This window comes from Triticum aestivum, chromosome 2A (genome assembly GCF_018294505.1).
Source record: "Triticum aestivum cultivar Chinese Spring chromosome 2A, IWGSC CS RefSeq v2.1, whole genome shotgun sequence".
In the NCBI taxonomy this organism is placed as follows: domain Eukaryota; kingdom Viridiplantae; phylum Streptophyta; class Magnoliopsida; order Poales; family Poaceae; genus Triticum; species Triticum aestivum.
In genome coordinates, this window is record NC_057797.1 from 149302278 (window position 1) to 149328915 (window position 26638).

Sequence of the window (26638 nt, forward strand, 5' to 3'; positions counted from 1 at the left end):
CTGCTAGAACTGTCTCCCGGCAAGGATCTTGCCGGGGGAGTCCGCTTCGTCCCCTTTGCTCTTCGTGGTCTTGGCCTTGGCGTCGTTCTAGTTCTCTTGAGCTTCGGTCTTACCCTGGCTCACCTCCCTTGCCTTGCTTGATGTGGTGGTATCCGCGGCTCAGACTGCCCGTGCACAGTTATAGGGGTACAAAAAGTGTACCCCTCTTTTTGTACACCGACAAGGCCCGCCCTCATTTAAGTTTTTTCTCCGACGAAGTGCACCACCGCCCCCCACTATACCTGGCCAAAACTTGGGCCGGGCCTAGCCAAGCTCGAGTAAAAAAACCAGGCCCGAGCCTGGCCCGACTGGCCATCAAGCCTAGTTTTTAGGCCCAAGCCCGACCCGAACACATAAAAGCCCGATGGGCCTCGGGCCGGGCCTCTTCAGGAAATTGCAAAAACAACGGGCCCAAGCCCGACTCAGCCTTCGAGCTTAAAATCTAGGCCCGAGCCCGGCCCGGGAGCAGCGTCGGGCCAGGCCGGGTCGGGCTTTTTCAGGACTACCCCTCACCACCGCCGTCCATCACTGCCCTCACCCTAAACCCTAAGATAGATATTGGGGTAGCCCTCCGGCGATCCCCTTCATTCTCTTTCCTTACCTCCGCCTCACTCCGGCCATCTCTCAAAAATCGACAGACCTATTTAAAAATCAGTCGATTGACATTTAGCTAAACTGAAAACAGAATGCTGGTGATCACTGAATGCATGGCACAATACTAGCTGGTGGCCGGTGCCAAATTTTCCGCATGAAAAGTGTAAATTATGGTCGGCCGCCGCATGGTACGCTCACGAATTGTTTTTGCGGGAAACGCATGCAACCGCAGGAGGAATCGATGCCGTGTTTCAGAGCCGGAAACCTTGTTGACCGGTCAAACACGATGGCTCTCCTCCGTTGCATGATGCACCAAGACGCACTCACACACCAGGTTCGCTTGCTAACACGCTTTGCAGCGGCACCAGTTCCTCAGAATTCGCCGCCCAAAATAGCAAGTAATCCGATTCCTGGCCCAAAGCATTTCCAGAAAACAAAAAGGCGCGGCGTAACCATCACTCTTCGCCGATGGAGGCAGCGGCAGCAGCAGCGCCACGCCCGCGCGCCACTGGCTGCCTCACCGCCTCCACCGCAGGCCCGCAGCGCGCGAGCCGCTGGTGCCCTCGCCAACCGCGCGCCGCCTCTTCTTCCTCCTCCTCCTCCTCCTCCTCTTCAAGCGGCGGAAGCCCGGCGGATCTAGGGTTGCTCCGCCCGCGCCTCCGCGTCTCGCCCTCCTCCGCGGGGAGGATAGCAGGCGGGGCGCCGCCGGTCCGAGCCCGGGACTCCCGCGCCGAATGCGCGGGCGGCCGGTCGAGCGCGGAGCACGTCGGGGTCAGCCTAGGCACGTACCGTTCCTCTCTTTCTCCTTTCCGCTCCTTGGGCAATTTGATTGATGATCCGCTCCAATGCGGTTGCTGCCTGGTGATCGGGGAGCCTGGCCGCGTGAAATCTTAGTCCCATTTCGGCCGGGTCTTCGCGGGAATTCTGGATCGGCGGGGGCGTCGCTGTTTTAGGGGCGGTTACCGCGCTGGAAATGTTTATTTTCCATGCTTATAATTCGGGTTCGGGCCTTGAATCGGGGTGGTCTGCCGGCATATAGCACCTAGTGGAATTGTTTTCTATTGAAATCTTGACCTGGGCTTAGAATGCACAATCCTCTTCCCTTGTTACATCGCTGACTGGTAGCTGACTTCTCATGGAGCTTAAGGAAGAATTGCTTCTACTTTTTTTTTCTTTAAATGAGAATTGCTTCTACTTGATGACATTGAATGAGTATTTCTGTTTAGCCTTCTTTTGTCTGTAAGACCATTTATATCTTTATTGTGCCTTTACTTATTGTCGTGTTAATGACTGTAATCGTGTAGAAGGCGAGAACAGAGTTTTGGAGATGTCGTCAACTGTGCCCAAGTCATCAAATATCTTCTGGCATGATTGCCCAGTGGGCAAGACTGACCGGCAAAATCTACTGAAGCAGAAAGGGTGTGTTGTTTGGATTACAGGCCTTAGTGGTTCAGGTAATTCAAGATTACCTGGATTTATTGTGACTGTGCTTCATGTAATGCGGGTCCATTTTTTTAAATTATTCAAGTACGGGTCATTCAACTACTCCCTCCGTTCCTAAATATTTGTCTTTCTAGACATTTCAAATGACTACTACATACGGATGTATGTAGACATATTTTAGAGTGCAGATTCACTCATTTTGCTCCGTATGTAGTCACTTGTTGAAATGCCTAGAAAGACAAGTATTTAGGAACGGAGGGAGTACATCTTTTTGCCTACAGACTAGTACAACCTCCGTCCCAAAATTCTTGTCTTAGATTTGTCTAGATACGGATGTATCTAGTGTAAATCTAAGACATAACTAGATACATCCGTATCTAGACAAATCTAAGACAAGAATTTTGGGACGGAGGGAGTATATCTTTACTTCAGATTAATCATTTCAGCTTGACACAATGAATTAAGGCCAAAAGGGGTCAATTCTAGGACTCTTCATAATTTAGCTGTCAAAAATTTCATATAGTTATTGTTCACTCCATCTTTATAGGTTACATCATACTCCCTCCATCCCGAATTACTTGTCTTAGATTTGTCTAGGTACGGATGTATCTAGACACGTTTTAGCGTTAGATACATCCGTATCTAGACAAATCAAGACAAGTAATTTGGGGCGGAGGTAATATTCAAGTATCAAATTGATCACAAAATAACTTCCAAGTGGTGAAAGGGCAACTCTTAAAATTGTCAAGAGTACAATAAGCGAATATTAATATATTATGCTATCTATGTGGCTGATGTTCATCATGCTTGTTGGTGTTTCATTTGTTTTTCACCAATGTCTAACATTGCAGTAAATCAGAACTCTGTTATTTGAAGAGACAACTCGCCAACTAAAAATTTATAATAATGTAGCATTTATTCTCGATGTAAACTTCTTTTATTTTACTGATGCTTTGTTAGTTCCTTTATCTAATTTTATATTGCTATACTTCACCTTGTCAAGGTAAAAGTACCTTGGCATGCACATTAGGTCGAGAGCTCCATACAAGAGGGAAGCTTGCGTATGTTCTTGATGGCGATAACTTAAGACATGGTCTTAACAAGGATCTTGGCTTCGCAGCTGAAGATCGTGCTGAAAATATACGCAGAGTTGGCAAGTATCTCCTGAACACAGAACTGTATTTGTAGATCTAACAAACTTCTCGTGAAGATAAAAAATTGTCAACAGAAAAACCATGCTTTTGTTATTATCTTTTACTGTTCACCCATTTGCACTTACATTTTGTTTCAACTATTTTTGAGCAGGTGAGGTTGCAAAGCTATTTGCAGATGCAGGTCTAGTGTGCATTGCTAGTTTTATATCTCCGTATAGGAGAGACCGAGAGTCTTGTCGTGCACTGTTGTCAGACGGTAGTTTTATTGAAGTAAGGGATTCTTCTTATTTTACCTTCATCTCTATTGAAATTAGCTTCCTACTGGGTTTTTGTCATAACTGCTGAACAAACTCTCGTGAACTTTTTTGCAGGTTTTCTTGAACATGTCCTTGGAATTGTGTGAAGCAAGGGATCCGAAGGGCCTTTATAAGCTTGCTCGTGCAGGAAAAATAAAGGGTGAGATTATCATATAATCTTTGATGTCCAAGCTGACAATAATCGATTGGTGCTTCACTCTTCAGTTTAGCTAAAAAAATCCTGTTTTTTATAATCAAACTTGTAATTACACTAACCAAACTATGCATATTTTGGGAAAGCAAAACAGGATAGGAAAAATACCGCACTCAGTCATTCTACAAGTCTTGAAATCGTCAATTCTGTGAGGATTGTGATTTGTAATTGCAAGCTCGCAGCCATGCTTAGATGTGTTGGTGCACATACTATGTAGATTAATATTTCCATTGTGTAATGGTGTTGCGTATGATCATCGTGCAATCACCGTTTGTAGGCAAGGTTCTGTCTCTAACTGCACAACTAGCCATTGCCATCGGAACATCAAAGTTGCCTCAAACTATCTGATTTTCTCGTATTTTAATTGATATATGTGTTGTGAGTTTCTAGGAGCTCCATCACATTCAAGTTCTTTTTGTCTAATGCTTAGGACAAGAACAGTTGAACTGGTCTTTGTGACAACTATTAAACATCTTTTTTGGTGTGTGTGTGTGCATTTGTAAGTTGGGTTAGGCGGTTATCTAGTTGGAAATGGAAAATGTAAGGGAAATAATAAATCTGAAACCCTCTTTTGCCTCCTATACTTCTGTGTAAGTTTTTGCAGTGAAATAAGTTCCCATGTGGGTACTTATTTTCACTTTGTTGCCTCTGTTTGACCATTCTCCGCAAATAATCTTGCAATAATTTTTTGGCCCGTCTTGCTAAACCTTGTGTGGTGCACTCATCCTTCAAGCCTTCAAGCTCTAATTTTGTCTTTCTGCAGGGTTTACTGGTATTGATGACCCATATGAAGCGCCATTAAATTGCGAGGTACATCATCATATCATACTCCCTCCATCCGGAAATACTTGTCATAAAAATGGATACAAATGGATGTATCTAGAACTAAAATACATCTAGATACATTCATTCCTTGGACAAGTATTTCCGGACGGAGGGAGTACATGCTAAGTGCTATCATTTTCGCATGGTCAAGTGTGCATTATTTAAGGTGTTAATGTGATTGCTTCTGCCGTCATGTATTTAGTAGTTGGCTCACTGATATTCTAGCCTAAAATGATTGAATTGGGAAACTAGAGCACGCTTCATCATCTTTTAAACATAATCAAGAGCGCATGCTTAACATGCTAAAGAGAGTGGTGAAGAGAATTGTCAATATGCTCGATACTTGAGGACAGTACTAGAGGGTACATGTTTGATATGGTTAATTACCAAGTACAGTGGTTAAATGCATAGGTTGATCTTTACTGTGAATTTACAGCCGCAGGAGACACTCGAAACAGGCTTTCGCCCCGCTTTATATATAAAGCAACATCAGAATAAAGTACACGGTGGTGAGGTGACCCCATACAACACCGATCCTGAAATATAACCGGATCACGCACAACGCAACCGAAAAAGAACATAGGAAGAACTAAGTACAACGCTGCTCTACGCCCTAACACACCCCGCAGGAGACACTTAAATTCATATAATTCCTAGTAGTTGTTATGTTTAACAATAATAATATTTAATACAGCTAAGCCGCTTGTAAGAAGTTGTCATGATGTCTTCGGATGCTCTTTCCTGCCGTTGACAAGCAGTTGCCAGTTTTGTCCTTCACCTAGAAGCATGAAGCCTTTGCTTTGATTGCAGATTGAGATCAAGGAAGTGGATGGCGTGTGCCCTTCACCATCCGACATGGCGGCACAAGTGATTACTTATCTCGAGGACAAAGGCTTTCTGCACGAGTAGACCGTGACGGAAGCCATGAGCCTGTTGTCATGCTAGAGGGTATTTCCACCAGATTAGCGGCGCGGCAGAATAAGTCAAGCGCTGGCAGTGTTTTTTTGCCGTGCTTGTTCAGATTTATGTGTTTAATTGTGTGCGTTGATCTGTCTACTCGTAGTTTCTGTGTTTGTTAACTTCTGTTAGCTGCGCCAGGAAAATGTAGTGTGTAAATTGCAATGGCATCCAGAGCAGGGTAGTAGGAGTTTGTTGCTTGCTAATTTATTCGCCCTGCAACTTGTGCTGTTTCCTGGTTGTTGCGATGAGGTACAAGAGTGTTATGCTGACCATTTCAATTTCCAATTATTGAGAGCCGTCTGCCTTGTTGCTTGCAGCACATACCAAAACAATTGTATTAGGAGTACGTTCTTGCATTATCCGAAGCGAATGCTAACTCGAACTAATAAATAAGTGACAGGAAGCGCATATCCTGAAATGTTTATCTGGTCAATGAAGGCCGGTCGTCCATCTCGCAATGCCAGGACACATAGACAATACAATTCACCTTTCCCTCACGAGAAAAAAAAGGATGATACAGTTCAGCAGGCCACGGAATACGATGGGCGCTCGCATGGAATATGTGGATCCGCACACGGGTTGCACAGACCCTGGAATGGTAAACTGATGAGCAGCCAATTCTTAACTCGCGACATTGGAACGCCGGCTACGGCAAAATGGTTATGGCTGAGCGGGCCACGACGTGTGACTTCTTTACCGGGTCAATCCTTCTCCGTCTCCGTACGTGAACCTTTCACGACGGCTACGGCACTTGGCCACAGCATGCTCCACCGTACGAAGAGACGACCGACCGGACCATACACGCGTTCTATACACTTTGCTTGCACCCGTGCGGGTGCGACACAAACCACAACCATTCAAAACACAGACCCAGGACGCGGAAAAACCAACGAAGCATCCTCGGCGCAGGCCGCGCGCCCGCCGGCGGAAGCGACGAGTCGACGACGACCGCGCCGGCACGTACTCACAAACCCACCCCCGCCTTCCCTGCCGCTGACGCCCTCCCAACGCAATGACCTCCCTGACATATATAACCCCCCCCCCCCCCCCCCCCCCCCCCCCCCCCCCCCCCCCCCCCCCCCCGCGCGCTCCCTTCCACGCCACCACTTCGCGCGCCCAGCTTCTCCCCTCTCCTTCCTCTTCCCTCCCTCCGCACTCCACGCAAACCAGAGCCCGCGCACGCAACCGGCCGACGGCGCCAAACAAAACGGCACGCGACGCTCAGCGAGGGCCGCGAGGAAGCAATAACAGAGGGACCGGATGGTGTTCAGCGGCGCGTGGCTGGCGGCGGCGGCGCGGGTGCCGGCGGAGCTGTGCCAGGGCCCGCCGCGGCCGGGGCAGCGGCGGCGGCTGCGGGCCGACGAGGTGCTGCGCGCGCTGCTCACGCCGCCCGCGCGGGAGCTGGAGCGCCTGGCCGACTGCCTCTACGTCTTCTTCTGCCTGCCGCTGCCGGAGCCGGACCAGTACTACGTGCCGGCGTCCGGGCGCGGCGGCTGGGTGGCGCGCCGGCCGCCCGGCGCCGTGCTGTACAGCTACCGGCGGTCCCTCTCGCTCTCCTCCGACGGCGGCTCGTCGTCGTCCACGTGGATGGGCGGCTCCGACGAGGAGGGGCTGTTGTATTACTCGGACGACTAGGAAAGCAGCCGTGATGTGCATGTGTACTAGCGATCGTCGTGTCGGGCTTGTGTTAGCTAGGCGGTGCTGCCGTTTTGTCCGTTCCATTCTTTGTAGCAACTGTATAAACGCTGTACATATTGGTTTGGTTGGTAGGCTTCAGCGAGAAATCAAGACGGTTTTTCGCATTTGGATTCTTTGGTTTGATGAAACACTGTATAACAGATGGAAATTATGCCCGTTAGGGCAAAAAGAAACAAAGTTGTAAACGAAGAACGTTTCTTCTCCTGTCCTTGTCATGGTATATACAAAATCATGCTACTAATCGGGAGATAACTATTTTTTTAGACAAAACCGGGAGATAACCTGATGTGTTGAAGTCTTCTTTCTCCTGCATTTACCGGCGGCGTGTTGTGAGGATAGCTCCACCTCGGCGAAACAGACTTTCTTCAACCCATGAACTTGTAGAAACAACACCCGGTAACTCATCGCTGCAGACCAAAAAAATGAAACAAATTGCCGCCCCAAAGAAGGCAATGCTGATAAATGCCTGTCAAAACTCCAAATACAAAGAAAGCTGGCCGAATCTAGATGGATCCATTTGAAAACCGGCGGGACATTGGAAACCTAAACCCAGACTCGAAGACTCACTAAAGAAAGCATGGGAAAAAAATCACACATGTCGTTACACGACGGGTAGGGGTCCAATGTTGAGCTTGTCGCTGTCCAGGACCATGCACCGATTACCTCTTCTCCAATGACCTAGCCAGGTTGGGCCACCGTTGACGATTGTCGCACTGGATCACCAACTCAGTCGCCGAGCACTACCTGGAGAAGATTGTCACTCGAGCACACATCTCCTTCGCCATCCAACAAAAAGCCCTCCAACTCCTCCACAAACATGTCGCCTCGATCTGGACCTCCCCACCGACTCTGGCGCCGGCACCGCATGTGATTTTCCTGGCAACGCGCCCTAGCAGCGGCAAGAGGGGTGTAGATGGGACGACAACTAGGTTTTTGGTCATCTGGATGGTGAAAGGCGCATCTAGACTTCTTTTCTCGACGACAAGGTGAGCCTAGACATTTTTTTTCGATGGCAAGGCGAGTCTAGACTAACACAAGAAAAATGTGATTATTTAGATCTATTAATAAGATGCACACAAATACACAAAAGTAAAAGAAGTGACCAGATCTATGGACCACCTAACAAAGATGTACACAAGCACTGAGATGAGACGAAGGATGATGTCTCATTGCCCCTTCCTCATTGAAGCCGGGCAAATCTTACTATAGCTGACAATCAAAAATCGTCATGCTAAGACCTGATGAGCCGGAGAGGCAGAGCGGCACCTGTCGATGATGGAAAAAATGCATATAAGAATTCAAAAAGACCATACCTTCAAACAGACTAACAACCACGAGTGTCCAAATCCAAGCAGATCTACTGGAGATCAACGTCTGCCAAATCCAAAATAGATCTGTTGGACACCAAATTCAAATGGAATTATCGAAGATGAATGCCGAATGGATCCAAACAGATTGAAGAATAAAGCTGGCATGACGAAAGCAAAATCCATTGTAGACATACCTCCATGTACCCTCCGCCTCCACTGGAATGGGGCTAAGGCAGAGAAACACATTATTCTGGCTCTCAAACCACAAAAGGAAAAAAGCTTATGCAACATTCTCTCAAGCGACATACTCCCTCCGTCCGGAAATACTTGTCATCGAAATGAATAAAAGGAGATGTATCTACTTGTCATCGAAATGAATAAAAGGAGATGTATCTAGACATATTTTAGTTCTAGATACATCCTTTTTTGTCCATTTTGATGACAAGTATTTTTGGACGGAGGGAGTACCTTAGAAAGAAAACGAAAAAAATGCTGGAAGCCCAAAACTTCGTTGTTATTCGTCGTCTCGTGACCACGACTTTCAAAAGACCTTGTCGGTGGTAAGAAATGCCATCGCCTGGCCCTACCATGCCATCTTGTTCCCCAAAAAACAATGGTGTGCCTCAGTGGCGGAGCTTGACTGCGATGTTTGGGGCGCAAAAGGAAAGGTGTGCATGTTTTTTTTGGAGGGGGGGGGGGGGGGGGGGGGGGGGGGGTAATCAGAAATTTTCTTGTAACTGCGCCCCTCCCAAAAATAATCTTCAGGAATTTGCCATGGGCCGGGGGAGGGCACAACCACCTCAGGAATGCATGCCCATGGTGTGCCTGCACTACTGTGATGCCCGGATAATTAAGCAACAGTAATCCTCTGCTAATGATGCCATGTCACCACTATTACTGTTGCTAATCTCACGTTGATCCAAATCTGGTTCAATTCAAATTCAAAATCAAGTCAAACAATTAAAGTTTCCAAATGTCAAAACTAAAAAAAGTACAAACTATGGCAAATAAATCATAAGTAATAATGGTGGAGAAACCACATTTTTATAGAATGTTTAAATACACTAAGCTAATTAAAACAGTAGCTAAAACCATTAGTTAATTGCCTTTTGTATTTTATAAAATACTAAACTATTTTATTTTGGGACCAAACTTTTGGTGGCATTGTCTAATTTTGCAATGTGAATTATGGGGACAAGTTTCCTATTTTACTAAACCTACTTGCTATTTAAGATAAGCACAAAACATAACAAATAAAAAGAAACAGAAAAAGAAAAAGGAAAACTAAAAAAGAGGAAATAGTAACTAACCTAACCTACTGGGCACTTGGCCCACCTAGCAAAGCTCACGGCCCAGCCCACCTCCATCTCCCTCCACCTCCCGCTACAGGAGGCGGGGGGAAGCGTGGCGGCCATCCTGGCCTCCCTGGCCGGCGATGCCGCCGTGGCACCCATCCCATGGCCCCCTCTGAGGTTAAGAGCAACCCTGTGGCCCCTCCCCCGAACCCTAGCTCTCTCTGTTTTCTTCCTCTTCCCCTCCCTCGTTCGATCCCATCCCTGCCCGAGTTCGGCCGTCGCCAAGTCGTCATCGTCCCCGAAACCACCGTCGTCCCCGCACCCCGCCAAGGAGTCTAAGAGCTCCACAGTGTTCTTCTACCTCATCTATGGCCACCCGTTCGAGCTCGACGGCTCTGCATCGTGCGGATCGAGCTCTTCTTCCACCTTCGGCCACCCCGGCCTCACCGTCGATCCGCGCCACCTCATCAACCCCGACCCCGCACGAGCTCACCATCGTCTTCCTCTCGGTGAGCTGCACCGGTTCCCCTTTTCCCCCCTTCGATTTCGTCGCCATAGACTGTCACACCACCGCGCCCCAGCTCCTGGTTGCCGCCCCCCCGTGGCCGTTGATAAGTCTCCAACGTATCTATAATTTTTTATTGTTCCATGCTATTATATTATCTGTTTTGGATATTTAATGGGCTTATTTATACACTTTTATATTATTTTTGGGACTAACCTACTAACCCAAGGCCCAGTGCAAATTGCTGTTTTTTGCCTATTTCAGTGTTTCGCAGAAAAGGAATCTCAAACGGAATGAAACCTTCGAGAGAGTTATTTTTGGAACAAACGTGATCCAGGGGACTTGGAGTAGACGACAAGAAAGAAGCGAGGCGGCCACGAGGCAGGGAGGCGCGCCTGCCCCCCTGGGCGCGCCCCCACCCTCGTGAGCCCCTCGCAGCTCCACCGACCTACTTCTTCCTCCTATATATATATATCCATATACCCCGAAAATATCCAGGAGCACCACGAAACCCTATTTCCGCCGCCGCAACCTTCTATACCCAAGAGATCCCATCTTGGGGCCTTTTCCGGAGCTCCACCGGAGGGGGAATCGATCACGGAGGGCTTCTACATCAACACCATAACCTCTTCGATGATGTGTGAGTAGCTTACCACAGACCTTCAGGTCCATAGTTATTAGCTAGATGGCTTCTTCTCTCTCTTTGGATCTCAATACAATGTTCTCCTCGATCTTCTTGGAGATCTATTTGATGTAATTCTTTTTGCGATGTGTTTGTCGAGATCCGATGAATTGTGGGTTTATGATCAAGTTTATCTATGAACAATATTTGATTCTTCTCTGAAATCTTTTATGTATGATTGGTTATCTTTGCAAGTCTCTTCGAATTATCAGTTTGGTTTGGCCTACTAGATTGATCTTTCTTGCAATGGAAGAAGTGCTTAGCTTTGGGTTCAATCTTGCGGTGTCCTTTCCCAGTGACAGCAGGGGCAGCAAGGCACGTATTGTATTGTTGCCATTGAGGATAAAAAGATGGGGTTTATATCATATTGCATGAGTTTATCCCTCTACATGATGTCATCTTGCCTAATGCGTTACTCTGTTCTTATGAACTTAATACTCTAGATGCATGCTGGATAGCGGTCGATGTGTGGAGTAATAGTAGTAGATGCAAAATCATTTCGGTCTACTAGTCGCGAACGTGATGCCTATATACATGATCATGCCTAGATATTCTCATAATTATGCACTTTTCTATCAATTGCTCGACAGTAATTTGTTCACCCACCATAATACTTATGCTATCTTGAGAGAAGCCACTAGTGAAACCTATGGCCCCCGGGTCTATCTTTTATCATATAAGTTTCCAATCTATTTTACTTTGCAATCTTTACTTTCAATCTACATCATAAAAATACCAAAAATGTTTATCTTATTATCTCTATCAGATCTCACTCTCGTAAGTGACCGTGAAGGGCTTGACAACCCCTTTATTGCGTTGGTTGCGAGGTTCTTATTTGTTTGTGTAGGTACGAGGGACTTGCTGTAGTCTCCTACTGGATTGATACCTTGGTTCTCAAAAACTGAGGGAAATACTTACGCTACTTTGCTGCATCACCCTTTTCTCTTCAAGGGAAAACCAACGCAGTGCTCAAGAGGTAGCAAGAAGGATTTCTGGCGCCGTTGCCGGGGAGATCTATGCACAAGTCAAGACATACCAAGTACCCATCACAAACTCTTATCCCTCACATTACATTATTTGCCATTGGCCTCTCGTTTTCCCCTCCCCCACTTCACCCTTGCCGTTTTATTCGCCCTCTTTTTCTGCTCGCCTCTTTTTCGTTCGCCTCTTTTTCGCTTGCTTCTTGTGTCGCTGTGTGTCGTCATGGCTAATCCTTCTATCATTGTTAGTACCCCCGATCATGAAGTTCTTAATTTTAAACAAAGGGAGGGGAAAATCTAAAAGATGCTTGGTATAGAATTTGCAATGCTCAGAATAGATCTACTAGGAAGCAATCCACCCCCGTTCTTCTTCGCAATTTTTATGTAGGCATCACTCCTTGGAATAGATATATTCTTGATACCATTACCGGAGGAAATTTCTTGGGTAGCCATACTTTTGATTCTTATAATGCTATGATAGATTTGTTTGGCCCACCACCTCTTTTGGTTAATGGAACTATTTTAACTTTGGACATGTGATGCAAAGGCTTGAAATTATTGAAAATAAAGTTGCCTCTGTGGAGTTGATTGAAAATTTGGATAAAAATATCCACAACCAAATCACCCAATATGGATCTAAGGTAGGGGTTACTCTGATTTTTTTTAAAGAAAAGAACCTATAGTTAACGAAAGAATAGATCAAGATTCCACAAGAATTGGTAAACTTGAGGATATTATTACTAATCTAGGGTCTGCCTTTTCATCCGTTAAAAATACTCCAAATCCTCCTACTACCAAGATTGTCAAATTAATGTATGTTCCTAAAAATAAGGGTGAATCTTCTAGTAAGGAAAATGCGGATCTCAAATCAATAAGTGTTCACCCCAACTTCTTCCATATCATTAAGGAACCTTTTGCTACAAATGAATTTCTTGATTTCTTGCCTAGGAGTTTGATCATTAATAAAAATAAGGAAACTCCCAAGGGTTATAAGTGTCTGAAGAATTGCATACCAAAGATGATAATACCTAGATCTATTCTTACTTTTATGCCTAGCTAGGGGCGTTAAACGATAGCGCTTGTTGGGAGGCAACCCAATATTATTTCTGTTTCTTGCTTTTTGGTTCTGTTTAGTAATAAATAATTCATCTAGCCTCTGTTTAGATGTGGTTTTATGCTTTTAATTAGTGTTTGTGCCAAGTAGAACCTTTGGGAAGACTTGGGGGAAGTATTTGCGATCTTGCTGTAAAAAACAGAAACTTTAGCGCTCACGAGATTTGCTGTCATTTTTTACTGGAGAGTGCGATTAGGTTGATTATTTTTGCAGATGATTAATAGACAAATTACCCACGTCCACAAATTTATTTCAGAATTTTTTGGGTGACAGAAGTATTCGAAACCTACAGATTACTACAGACTGTTCTGTTTTTGATAGATTCTGTTTTTCATGTGTTGTTTGCTTATTTTGATGCATCTATGGCTAGTATCGGAGGGTATGAACAATAGAGAAGTTGGAATACAGTAGGTTTAACACCAATATAAATAAAGAATGAGTTAACTACAGTACCTTAAGTGGTGGTTTGTTTTCTTATACTAACAGAGCTCATGAGATTTTCTGTTGAGTTTTGTGTTGTGAAGTTTTCAAGTTTTGGGTAAAGATTTGATGGATCATGGAATAAGAAGTGGCAAGAGCATAATCTTGGGGATGACAAAGGCACCCCAAGGTAAAATTTAAGGACAACCAAAAGCCTAATCTTGGGGATGCCCCGGAAGGCATCCCCTCTTTCGTCTCTTCCATCGGTAACTTTACTTGAGGCTATATTTTTATTCATCACATGATATGTGTTTTGCTTGGAGCGTCTTGTATGATTTGAGTCTTTGCTTTTTAGTTTACCACAATAATCCTTGTTGTACACACCTTTTGGGAGAGACACACATGAATTGGAATTTATTAGAATACTCTATGTGCTTCACTTATATCTTTTGAGCTAGATAATTTTGCTCTAGTGCTTCACTTATATCTTTTAGAGCACAGTGGTGGTTTTATTTTATAGAAATTATTGATCTCTCATGCTTCACTTATATTATTTTGAGAGTCTTTTAGAACATCATGGTAATTTGCTTTGGTTATAAAATTAGTCCTAATATGATAGGCATCCAGGATGGGTATAATAAAAACTATCATAGAAAGTGCATTGAATACTATGAGAAGTTTGATACTTGATAATTGTTTTCAGATATAAAGATGATGATATTAGAGTGTGCTAGTTGAGTAGTTGTGCATTTGAGAAATACTTGCGTTGAAAATTTCAAGTCCCGTAGCATGCACGTATGATAACCGTTGTGTAACAAATTTGAAACATGAGGTGTTCTTTGATTGTCTTCCTTATGAGTGGCGGTCGGGGACGAGCGATGGTCTTCTCCTACCAATCTATCCCCCTAGGAGCATGCGCGTAATGCTTAGTTTTTGATGACTTGTAGTTTTTTGCAATAAGTATGTGAGTTTTTTATGACAAATGTTGAGTCCATGGATTATACGCACTCTCACCTTTCCATCATTGCTAGCCTCTTCGGTACCATGCATTGCCCTTTCTCACCTTGAGAGTTGGTGCAAACTTCGCCGGTGCATCCAAACCCCGTGATACGATACGCTCTATCACACATAAACCTCCTTATATCTTCCTCAAAACAGCCACCATACCTACCTATTATGGCATTTCCATAGCCATTCCGAGATATATTGCCATGCAACTTTCCACTGTTTCATTTATGACACGCTTCATAATTGTCATATTGCTTTGCATGATCATGTAGTTGACATCGTATTTGTGGCAAAGCCACCATGCATAATTTATCATACATGTCACTCTTGATTCATTGCCCTTCCCGGTACACTGCCGGAGGCATTCATATAGAGTCATATTTTGTTCTAGTATCGAGTTGTAATCATTGAGTTGTAAATAAATAGAAGTGTGATGATCATCATTAATAGAGCATTGTCCCAATAAAAAATAAAAAAGATAAAGGCCAAAAAAGGCCCAAAAAAAGAAGAAATAAAAAGGGACAATGCTACTATCCTCTTTTTCCATACTTGTGCTTCAAAGTAGCACCATGATCTTTATGATAGAGAGTCTCTTGTTTTGTCACTTTCATATACTAGTGGGAATTTTTCATTATAGAACTTGGCTTGTATATTCCAACAATGGGCTTCCTCAAATGCCCTAGGTCTTCATGAGCAAGCAAGTTGGATGCACACCCACTTAGTTTCTTTTGTTGAGCTTTCATACATTTATAGCTCTAGTGCATCTGTTGCATGGCAATCCCTACTCCTTGCATGGGTATCTCCCTAGCCATTGATTAGCCGAGTCAATGTGAGACTTTCTTCTTTTTTGTCTTCTCCACATAACTCCCATCATCATATTCTATTCCACCCATAGTGCTATATCCATGGCTCACGCTCATGTATTGCGTGAAAGTTGAAAAAAGTTTGAGATTACTAAAGTATGAAACAATTGCTTGCCTTGTCATCGGGGTTGTGCAAGATGAGAGAATTCTTGTGTGACGAAAATGGAGCATGACAAAACTATATGATTTTGTAGGGATGAACTTTCTTTTGCCATGTTATTTTGAGAAGACATGATTGCCTAGTTAGTATGCTTGAAGTACTATTATTTTTATGTCAATATTAAACTTTTGTATTGAATCTCTCGGATCTGAATATTCATGCCACAATAAAGAAAATTAGATTGAGAATTATGCTAGGTAGCATTCCACATCAAAAATTTTGTTTTTATCATTTACCTACTCGAGGACGAGCAGGAATTAAGCTTGGGGATGCTTGATACGTCTTCAACGTATCTATAATTTTTTATTGTTCCACGCTATTATATTATCTGTTTTGGATGTTTAATGGGATTATTTATACACTTTTATATTATTTTGGGGACTAACCTACTAACCCAAGGCCCAGTGCAAATTGCTGTTCTTTTTGCCTATTTCAGTGTTTCGCAGAAAAGGAATATCAAACGGAATCCAAACGGAATGAAACCTTCAGGAGAGTTATTTTTGGAACAAACGTGATCCAGGGGACTTGGAGTAGATGTCAAGAAAGAAGTGAGGTGGCCATGAGGCAGGGAGGCGCGCCTGCCCCCCTGGGTGCGCCCCCACCCTCGTGGGCCCCTCGCAGCTCCACCGACCTACTTCTTACTCCTATATATATATATATCCATATACCCCGAAAACATCCAGGAGCACCACGAAACACTATTTCCACTACCTCAACCTTTTGTACCCAAGAGATCCCATCTTGTGGCCTTTTCCGGAGCTCCACCGGAGGGGGAATCGATCACAGAGGGCTTCTACATCAACACCATAGCCTCTCCGATGATGTGTTAGTAGTTTACCATAGACCTTCGGGTCCATAGTTATTAGCTAGATGGCTTCTTCTCTCTCTTTGGATCTCAATACAATGTTCTCCTCGATCTTCTTGGAGATCTATTCGATGTAATTCTTTTTGTGGTGTGTTTGTCGAGATCTGATGAATTGTGGGTTTATGATCAAGTTTATCTATGAATAATATTTGATTCTTCTCTGAAATCTTTTATGTATGATTGGTTATCTTTGCAAGTCTATTCAAATTATTAGTTTGGTTTGGCCTACTAGATTGATCTTTCTTGCAACGGGAGAAGTGCTTAGCTCCGGGTTCAATCTTGCGGTGTCCTTTCCCGGTGACAGCAGGGGCAGCAAGGCATGTATTGTATTGTTGCCATCGAGGATAAAAAGATGGGGTTTATATCATATTGCTTGAGTTTATCCCTCTACATCATGTCATCTTGCCTAATGTGTTACTCTGTTCTTATGAACTTAATACTCTAGATGCATGCTGGATAGTGGTCGATGTGTGGAGTAATAGTAGTAGATGCAGAGTCGTTTCGGTCTACTTGTCACGGACGTGATGCCTATATACATGATCATGCCTAGATATTCTCATAATTATGCACTTTTCTATCAATTGCTCGATAGTAATTTGTTCACCCACCATAATACTTATGGTAGAGGGAAGCCACTAGTGAAACCTATGGCCCCCGGGTCTATCTTTTATCATATAAGTTTTCAACCTATTTTACTTTGCAATCTTTACTTTCAATCTATATCATAAAAATACCAAACATATTTATATTATTATCTCTATCAGATCTCACTCTCGTAAGTGACCGTGAAGGGCTTGACAACCCCTTTATCGCGTTGGTTGTGAGGTTCTTATTTGTTTGTGTAGGTACGAGGGACTTGCGTGTAGTCTCCTACTGGATTGATACCTTGGTTCTCAAAAATTGAGGGAAATACTTACGCTACTTTGCTACATCACCTTTCCTCTTCAAGGGAAAACCAACGCAGTGCTCAAGAGGTAGCAACCGTGCTCTCCTCGGCACTTGGCTGCATCTAGGCCGCGCCTTGGCCTCGCCCAGGCGCGCTCACCGCACCGCGGCCACGCCCCCACTACGCTCGGGTCGCCTTGCTTCTACTGCCGCATGCTGTTGTCTTCCCTGCCGCTGCTTGCTCTGCTTGTTGTACCTGCCGCCTGCTGCCGCCATCTTCTGTATCCACTACAGCATGCTGTTGCTGCCTTGTCACCGCGACTGCCATCCCCCTGTACCTTGCGCCGCCTGGACGCACGCTCGGGGCGCCGTGTCGCGCTTGCCATGGCCGTGCGAGGAGTCGCGCCTGCACGCACTTGCCCCCAATCCCGTACTGCTCCGGGCCTCGCCCCAACTTCCTGGTCGCGCACCCACACGCTGGCCTCACTGGCCTCGCGGGACTCGTCCGCCCCTGCGCTGCGCATCCTGGTCGAGGTCGTTGTCGCCTGCGTCGCGCTGGGAGCGCCCGTGTGCATTCCCAACCACCAAACCGTGGCCTTAGCCACTGCACATGGGGCCGTCCTATAAAGAAAAAAAGAGAGGAAAGGGATTAAGGAATTAAGTTAAAAATAAATAGGTACTAGCTGAGACACTGACATACGGGCCCTGCGGGACCCATTGACTAGTCAACTGTGGGCCAATCAACTACTGACTGGGTAGTTGACTGGCCCCGCTGTCAGCCCCTTAGTGCACTCTGGGTGCACTGCATCGGGTGTACTTAGCTTTTTGCTATTTAATTTCGTTTTAATAATAAATCCAGTAATTTCAGTAAATGAATAAAATTTAGAAAATTAATAGAAAATAAACCGTAACTCGGATGAAAATACTTTGTACATGAAAGTTGCTCAGAAGGACGAGACGAATCCGAGTACGCAACCCATTCGTCCGCCACACATCCCCAACATAGCCAACACACAACTTTCCCCCTCTGGTTCGATTGTCCAAAAATGCCAAACACCGGCAATACTTTCCTGGATGTTCCCCCCTTCGCCGATATCACCTATCCCTGCGTTAGATCACCCCTGACACCGCGTATTGCCTTGTTATAGTTTGTGATGCTTTGTTTGCCCTGTATTTACTGTTTCTCCCCCCTCTTCTTCTCCGGCAGACCCCGAGACCCGCATTGATGCCATCGAGTACGACTACGTCACCGACGACCCCACCTTGCTAGAGCAACCAGGCAAGCCCCTCTCCCCTTGATTAACCCGATATCGCTTATTCCTTCTCTCTACTACTTGAATTAGAGTAGTGTAACATGTTACTGCTTTCAGTTAATCCTATTCTGCTGCATAGCCTGTCTTTGCTACTACTATTGTTACCTTTACCAGCAATCCTAAATGCTAATATAGGATGCTAGTACTTCATCAGTGGCCCTACATTCTTGTCCGTATGCCATGCTATACTATCAGGCCGTGATCACTCGGGAGGTGATCACGGGTATATACATACATACATACATACTATATTTATACATGTGGTGACTAAAGTCTGGTCGGCTCGTAGAGTACCCGCAAGTGATTCCGATGTGGGGGCTGAAGGGGCAAGTGGTTCCATCCAGGTAGTGGTGGGCCTGGGTTCCCTACGACCCCCGACTGTTACTTTATGGCGGAGCGACAGCGCAGGTTGTGACCACCTAGGGGACAGGTGGGCTTGATCCCTGGTCGGTGTCCGCGGATACTTCAAATAACACGCTTAACGAGATCTGGATATTTGATCTGAGTCTGGCCACTGGCCTATACGCACTAACCAACTATGCGGGAACAGTTATGGGCACTCGACGTTGTGGTATCAGTCGAAGCCTTCTTGACACCAGCGACTGAGCGGCGCGTGCTACCTCTTGAGCATGCGTTGGTTTTCCCTTGAAGATGAAAGGGTGATGCAACAAAGTAGCGTAAGTATTTCCCTCAGTTTTTGAGAACCAAGGTATCAATCCAGTAGGATATAACACGCAAGTCACCTAGTACCTGCACAAACAATCAAGAACCTCGCAACTAACGCGATAAAAGAGTTGTCAATCCCTTCACGGTCACTTGCGAAAGTGAGATCTAATAAAGATAGTAAGGTAAATATTTTTGGTATTTTTGTTGTATAGATTGCAAAATAGTAAACGAGATGCGATAATAAAAGAGATGCAATATAATAAGGAAGAGACTTGGGGGCCATAGGTTTCACTAGTGGCTTCTGATGACCCACAAGTGTCGGGGATCTATTGTAGCCTTTTCCATAAGTAAGAGTGTCAAAGCCAACGAGGAGCAGAAGGAAATGATAAGCGGTTTTTAGCAAGGTATTTTCTGCAAGCACTGAAATTATCGGTAATAGATAGTTTGGTGATAAGGTAATTGATAACGGGTAACAAATAGTAAAAGTAAATAAGGTGCAGCAAGATGGCCCAATACTTTTTGTAGCGAAGGAAAAGCCTGGACAAACTCTTATATAAAGGAAAGCGCTCCCGAGGACACATGGGAATTATCATCAAGCTGGTTTTCATCACGCTCATATGATTCGTGTTCGGTACTTTGATAATTTGATATGTGGGTGGACCAGTGCTTGGGTACTGTCCTTCCTTGGACAAGCATCCCACTTATGATTAACCCCTATTGCAAGCAAGCGCAACTACAACAGAAGTATTAAGGTAAACCTAACCATAGCATGGAACATATGGATCCAAATTAGCCCCTTACAAAGCAACGCATAAACTAGGGTTTAAGCTTCTGTCACTCTAGCAACCCATCATCTACTTATTACTTCCCAATGCCTTCCTCTAGGCCCAAACAATGGTGAAGTGTCATGTAGTCGACGTTCACATGACACCACTAGAGGAGAGACAACATACATCTCATCAAAATATCGAACGAATACCAAATTCACATGACTACTTATAGCAAGACTTCTCCCATGTCCTCAGGAACAAACGTAACTACTCAAAAATCATATTCATGTTCATAATCAAAGGGATATTAATATGCATAATGGATTTGAACATATGATCTTCCACCAAGTAAACCAACTAGCATCAACTACAAGGAGTAATCAACACTACTAGCAACCCACAGGTACCAATCTGAGGCTTTGGGACAAAGATTGGATACAAGAGATGAACTAGGGTTTGAGATGAGATGGTGCTGGTGAAGATGTTGATGGAGATTGACCCCCTCCCGATGAGAGGATCATTGGTGATGACGATGGTGATGATTTCCCCCTCCCGGAGGGAAGTTTCCCCGGCAGAACAGCTTCGCCGGAGCCCTAGATTGGTTCTGCCAAGGTTCCGCCTCATGGCGGCGGAGTTTCTTCCCGAAAGCTTGCTTATGATTTTTTCCTCAACAAAAGACTCCATATAGCCAAAGATGGGCGTCAGAGGGCTACCAGGGGGCCCACGAGGCAGGGGGCGCGCCCAGGGGGGTAGGGCGCGCCCCCACCCTCATGGACGGTGGGTGGCCCCCCTTTGGTACTTCTTTCGCCCAATATTTTATATATATTCTGAAATGTGTTCCCGTGAATTTTCAGGACTTTTGGAGTTGTGCAGAATAGGTCTCTAATATTTGCTCCTTTTCTAGCACAGAATTCCAGCCGCCGGCATTCCCCCTCTTCATGTAAACCTTGTAAAATAAGAGAGAATAGGCATAAGTATTGTGACATAATGTGTAATAACAACCCATAATGCAATAAATATCAACATAAAAGCATGATGCAAAATGGACGTATCAAATCCCCCAAGCTTAGACCTCGCTTGTCCTCAAGCGAAAGCCGACATCGATAAATGTGTCCACATGTTTAGAGATAGAGGTGTCGATAAAAATAAAATACGGACATGAGGGCATCATGATCATTCTTAGAACAACAACATATACATATATTGTCATATGATCTCTTATGCTAAAGTAACAATTCATTCACATACTCAAGTATGAATCAGAAACTTCATTGAAAACTAACAAACTATAATCTCAGTCATTGAAACAATTGCAATTTATCATAACATCGGAAAGATTCAATATAAGAGCTTTTCAGCAAGTCCACATACTCAACTATCATTTAGTCTTTCATAGGTAACACTCACACAATACTTATGGGTATGAAGTTTTAATCGGACACAGAGAAAGATAGGGGCTTATAGTTTTGCCTCCCAACCTTTTACCTCAAGGGTAATGTCAACAATAATAGCTCATGAAAACTTACACCCAATTAGCTATATATATCACAATCTTTCCAACACATTGTGCTTGCCAAAGGATAAAATGTAAAAAGGAAAGGTGAAGATCACCATGACTCTTATATGAAGTATAAGACAAGAATAAAAGATAGGCCCTTCGCAGAGGGAAGCAGAGGTTGTCATGTGCTTTTATGGTTGGATGCACGAAGTCTTAATGCAATAGAATGTCACTTTATATTGCCACTTGTGATACGGACCTTTATTATGTAGTCCGTCGCTTTTATTTCTTCCACATCACAAGATCGTATAAAGCTTATTTTCTCCACACTAATAAATCATACATATTTAGAGAGCAATTTTTATTGCTTGCAACGATGACAACTTACTTGAAGGATCTTACTCAATCCATAGGTAGATATGGTGGATTCTCATGGCAAAACTGGGTTTAAGGATATTTGGAAGCACAAGTAGTATCTCTACTTGGTGCATAGAATTTGGCTAGCATGAGAGGGAAAGGCAAGCTCAACATGTTGGATGATCCATGACAATATGATTTATTTCAGATGTAAGTAAGCATAACCCATTACGTTGTCTTCCTTGTCCAACGTCAACTCTTTAGCATATCATATTTTAATGAGTGCTCACAATCATAAAAGATGTCCAAGATAGTATATTTATATGTGAAAACCTCTCTTTCCTTATTACTTCCTATTAATTGCAACGATGACCAAAACTATGCTTGTAAACTCTCAACAACTTTTATTCATCATACTCTTTATATGTGAAGTCATTACTCTCCATAAGATCCATATGATCCCTTTATTTCTTCTCTTTTATTTTATTCCCTCAAGATCATAGCAAGATAACCAAGCCCTTGACTCAACACTAATCTTTATTATATATGGCTCACGGACTCGATTACATAGAAGGATCATAAAGCAAAACTCAAAACTAGATCATACTAAAACTTTATTCTACTAGATCAAGATATTACCAAAGATAAAAGTGTGATGGTGATACGATACCGGGGCACTCCCCCAAGCTTGGCAGTTGCCAAGGGGAGTGCCCATACCCATGTGTTTATGTTTCCTTCCTCGGAGGTGGTGATGATGGAGTTGTTGATGATGTAGGCTTGTCGTCCATCTTCCAAGGCATAGGCTCACCATCATAGAAGGATGATCGAGTCTCCGGGATCCTCAAATATACAGCCAAACTCATCCTCTTGAATCTATATTCATACTCACAGTTTTGGTTTTGCAGGTCATAGATCTGGGCTTGGAGGCGCTCGATTTTCTCGTGAAGCTTGAAGATGGCCTCCCCAATGTTCTTGTCATCCAGCTTGTGGTTGTTGGTGAACTCCATGATCATTATATGATTGGAGTCGAGTCCACGTTCCACCATCTCCTGGCACTTGAAAACTTGTTGCTCCAATACCTCGAGCCTTGTCTCCACGCTTCCGGTCCTCCTTGGTCCCTCAACATCGCGGATGTGCAACAACCCCTCACGCATCTCAATGGTTTGAGGGTGTTGCAGCACCTCCGCGAGGTAGGGGTTGATGACCTTCTCGAAGAACTTGTCCTTGGGGGCACTTGAAGACGCCATGGCGATCTAGATCTGTCAGAAAAACAGCTCGAAACAAAGACAGAAGATATTTGCGTGATATGGTGGTCAAAACCTTCGGGAGATTATATAATGAATTTTTACCGACCAAAAGAAGTATCGTGCAAGAAAATGGAGTCTGGAGAGCACACGAGGTGCCCACGAGGCAGGGGGCGCGCCCAGTGGGGTAGGGCGCGCCCTCCACCCTCGTGGAAGCCTCGTGTCCTTTCCGGACTGCTTCTTATTTTCCTATTTTCTTAAATATTCCAAAACGGAGAAAAATTGCCATTAGAACTGTTTTGGAGTCGGTTTACTTACCGTACCTCATACCTATTCCTTTTCGGAGTCTGGAACGTTCTGGAAAGTGTCCCTTATGTATTCCTCCGGGGGTTACGGTTTCAATAACATTAGTTTCAACATTTATAGGATTACCTGAGATATAATGTTTGATTCTTTGACCGTCCACCACCCTCGGATTTGTGCCTTCGAAGTTGTTGATTTTTATGGCACCGGAATGATAGACCTCCTCGATAACGTAAGGACCTTCCCATTTAGGGAGGAGTTTGCCTGCAAAAATCTTAAACGAGAGTTGTATAACAATACATAATCACCTACATTAAACTCACATTTTTGTATCCTTTTATCATGCCATCTTTTAACTTTTTCTTTAAACAATTTGGCATTCTCATAGGCCTGGGTTCTCCATTCATCAAGCGAGCTAATGTCAAAAAGCCTCTTCTCACCGACAAGTTTGAAGTCATAGTTGAGCTCTTTAATGACCCAATATGCCTTATGTTCTAGTTCAAGAGGTAAGTGACATGCCTTTCCATAGACCATTTTATACAGAGACATACCCATAGGATTTTTGTATGCAGTTCTATATGCCCATAATGCATCATCAAGTTTCTTGGACTAATTCTTCCTAGGTCTATTAATAGTATTTTGAAAAATTAATTTAAGATCTCTATTACTCAATTCTACTTGACCACTAGACTGTGGATGATATGGAGATGCAATTCTATGATTAACATCATACTTAGCAAGCATTTTACGGAAAGCACCATGAATAAAATGTGAACCACCATCAGTCATTAAGTATCTAGGGACTCCAAACCTCATAAAAATAACTTCTTTAAGCATCTTAATAGAGGTGTTATGATCAACACTACTAGTTGGAATGGCTTCTACCCACTTAGTAACGTAATCAACAGCAACTAAAATATGTGTATACCCATTAGAGGAAGGAAACGGTCCCATATAATCAAAGCCCCAGACATCAAATGGTTCAATGACAAGTGAATAATTCATAGGAATTTCTTGACGTCTACTAATATTATCAATTCTTTGACATTCATCACAGGACAAGACAAACTTACGGGCATCCTTGCAATACCTTATGTGCAGTTCTGTCTCCAGCATGGTGTTCTCCATAAGCCTTGGAGTGACACTTGCGTAGGATCTATTCTTGTTCATGCTCAGGTACACAACGTCTAGTAACACCATCTACTCCTTTATAAAGGTGTGGGTCATCCCAAAAGTAATGCCTTAAATCATAGAAGAACTTTTTCTTTTGTTGGTATGTGAAACTAGGTGGTATAAATTTAGCAACAATATAATTAGCATAATCAGCATACCATGGAGCAGTACGAGAAGCATTTATGACAGCTAGTTGTTCATCAGGAAAGCTATCATCAATAGGTAGTGGGTCATCAAGAACATTCTCTAACCTAGACAAGTTGTCTGCAACGGGGTTCTCAGCTCCCTTTCTATCAATAATATGCAAATCAAATTCTTGTAGCAAGGGAACCCATCTAATAAGTCTAGGTTTAGCATCTTTGTTTTCCATAAGATATTTAATAGCAGCATAATCAGTGTGAACAGTTACTTTAGAATCAACAATATAAGGTCTAAACTTATCACAAGCAAACACAACTGCTAAACATTCTTTTTCAGTAGTAGCATAATTTCTTTGAGCACTGTCTAGAGTTTTACTAGCATATTGAATAACATTTAATTTATTATCAACTCTTTGTCCTAGAACAGCCCCTACAGCATAATCACTAGCATCACACATGATTTCAAATGGTAAATTCCAATCAGGAGGCTCAACAATAGGTCAGAAATCAAATCTTTCTTAAGTATTTCAAATGCTTCTACACAGTCATCATCGAAAACAAAAGGAACATCTTTTTGTAAGAGATTAGTCAGAGGCCAAGACATTTTATAGAAGTCCTTAATGAACCTCCTATAAAAACCAGCATGACCAAGAAAACTTCTTATACCTTTACTGCCCTTAGGACACGACATCTTTTCAATAGCATCAACTTTAGCTTTATCAACTTCAATACCTCTTTCATAAATTTTATGCCCCAAGACAATACTCCCTCCGTCCCAAAATTCTTGTCTTAAATTTGTCTAGATACGGATGTATCAAGTCACATTTTAGTATTAGATACATTCGTATCTAGACAAGTTTAAGACAAGAATTTTGGGACGGAGGGAGTACCTTCATTAACCATAAAGTGGCACTTCTCCCAATTCAAGACAAGATTAGTTTCTTCACATCTCTGCAAAACTCGATCAAGGTTTCTTAAGCAATCATCAAAAGAAGTTTCGTAAACGGAGAAATCATCCATGAAAACCTCAACAATCTTTTCACAAAAGTCAAAGAATATAGCAGTCATACATCTTTGAAAGTAGCAGGTGCATTGCATAAACCAAAAGGCATACGTCTATAAGCAAAAGTACCGAATAGGCGTGTAAAAGTAGTCTTTTCTTGATCCTCTTTTGACACAAGTATTTGACACAAACCAGAATAACCATTTAGAAAGCAAAAATGTGTATGTTTGGATAATCTTTCTAGCATTTGATCAATAAAAGGTAAAGGGTAATGATCCTTTTTAGTAGCTTTATTTAATTTGCGGAAATCAATTACCATTCTATAACCTGTAACAATTCTTTGTGGGATCAATTCATCTTTATCATTAGGAACAACAGTAATACCTCCCTTCTTAGGGACACAATGGACATGACTTACCCACTCACTATCAGCAACGAGATAAATTATACCTGCCTCCAGAAGCTTTAGTATTTCTTTTCTTACCACTTCTTTCATTTTAGGATTTAACCGTCGTTGGTGATCAACAACCGGTTTCGCGTCTTTCTCCAATTTTATTTTGTGCTGGCATAGAGTGGGATTAATGCCCTTAAGATCATCAAGAGTATATCCAATAGCAGCACGGTGCTTCTTTAGAGTTTTCAATAATTTCTTTTCTTCATGCTCTGAAAGGTTAGCACTAATAATAACAGGATATATCTCTTTCTCATCAAGATAAGCATATTTAAGAGTATCAGGTAAAGGTTTAAGCTCAAACACGGGATCACCCTTGGGTGGAGGAGGATCCCCTAGAATTTCAACAAGCAAATTATGTTTCAAAATAGGTCCATGTTTAAAGAATACTTCATCTATTTCCCTTCTTT

General features: G+C 43.4%; 2 protein-coding genes across 4 annotated transcripts; both read left to right on the forward strand.

Annotated features, from left to right (window-relative positions):
- The first annotated feature begins 995 nt into the window (after positions 1 to 995).
- On the forward strand, positions 996 to 5854 carry LOC123188081 (adenylyl-sulfate kinase 3). Of its 3 annotated transcripts, XM_044600115.1 has the most exons (8): positions 996 to 1414; positions 1938 to 2087; positions 3080 to 3229; positions 3382 to 3500; positions 3602 to 3686; positions 4504 to 4550; positions 5002 to 5075; positions 5285 to 5393. In XM_044600115.1, exons 1-8 carry the CDS (start codon positions 1102 to 1104, stop codon positions 5367 to 5369), a joined length of 1023 nt encoding a protein of 340 aa, XP_044456050.1. In that variant the 5' UTR covers positions 996 to 1101; the 3' UTR covers positions 5370 to 5393. The 3 variants fall into 3 exon arrangements, with proteins under 3 accessions (XP_044456050.1, XP_044456051.1, XP_044456052.1); XM_044600116.1 differs by having other exon boundaries at positions 997 to 1414; positions 5002 to 5345; XM_044600117.1 differs by lacking the exon at positions 5002 to 5075 and having other exon boundaries at positions 1001 to 1414; positions 5376 to 5854.
- A 786-nt stretch (positions 5855 to 6640) lies between these two features.
- LOC123185041 (uncharacterized) lies at positions 6641 to 7284 on the forward strand. The gene has a single exon (XM_044597058.1). The coding sequence runs from the start codon at positions 6786 to 6788 to the stop codon at positions 7158 to 7160; it is 375 nt and encodes a 124-aa protein (XP_044452993.1). The 5' UTR covers positions 6641 to 6785; the 3' UTR covers positions 7161 to 7284.
- Positions 7285 to 26638: the final 19354 nt, after the last annotated feature.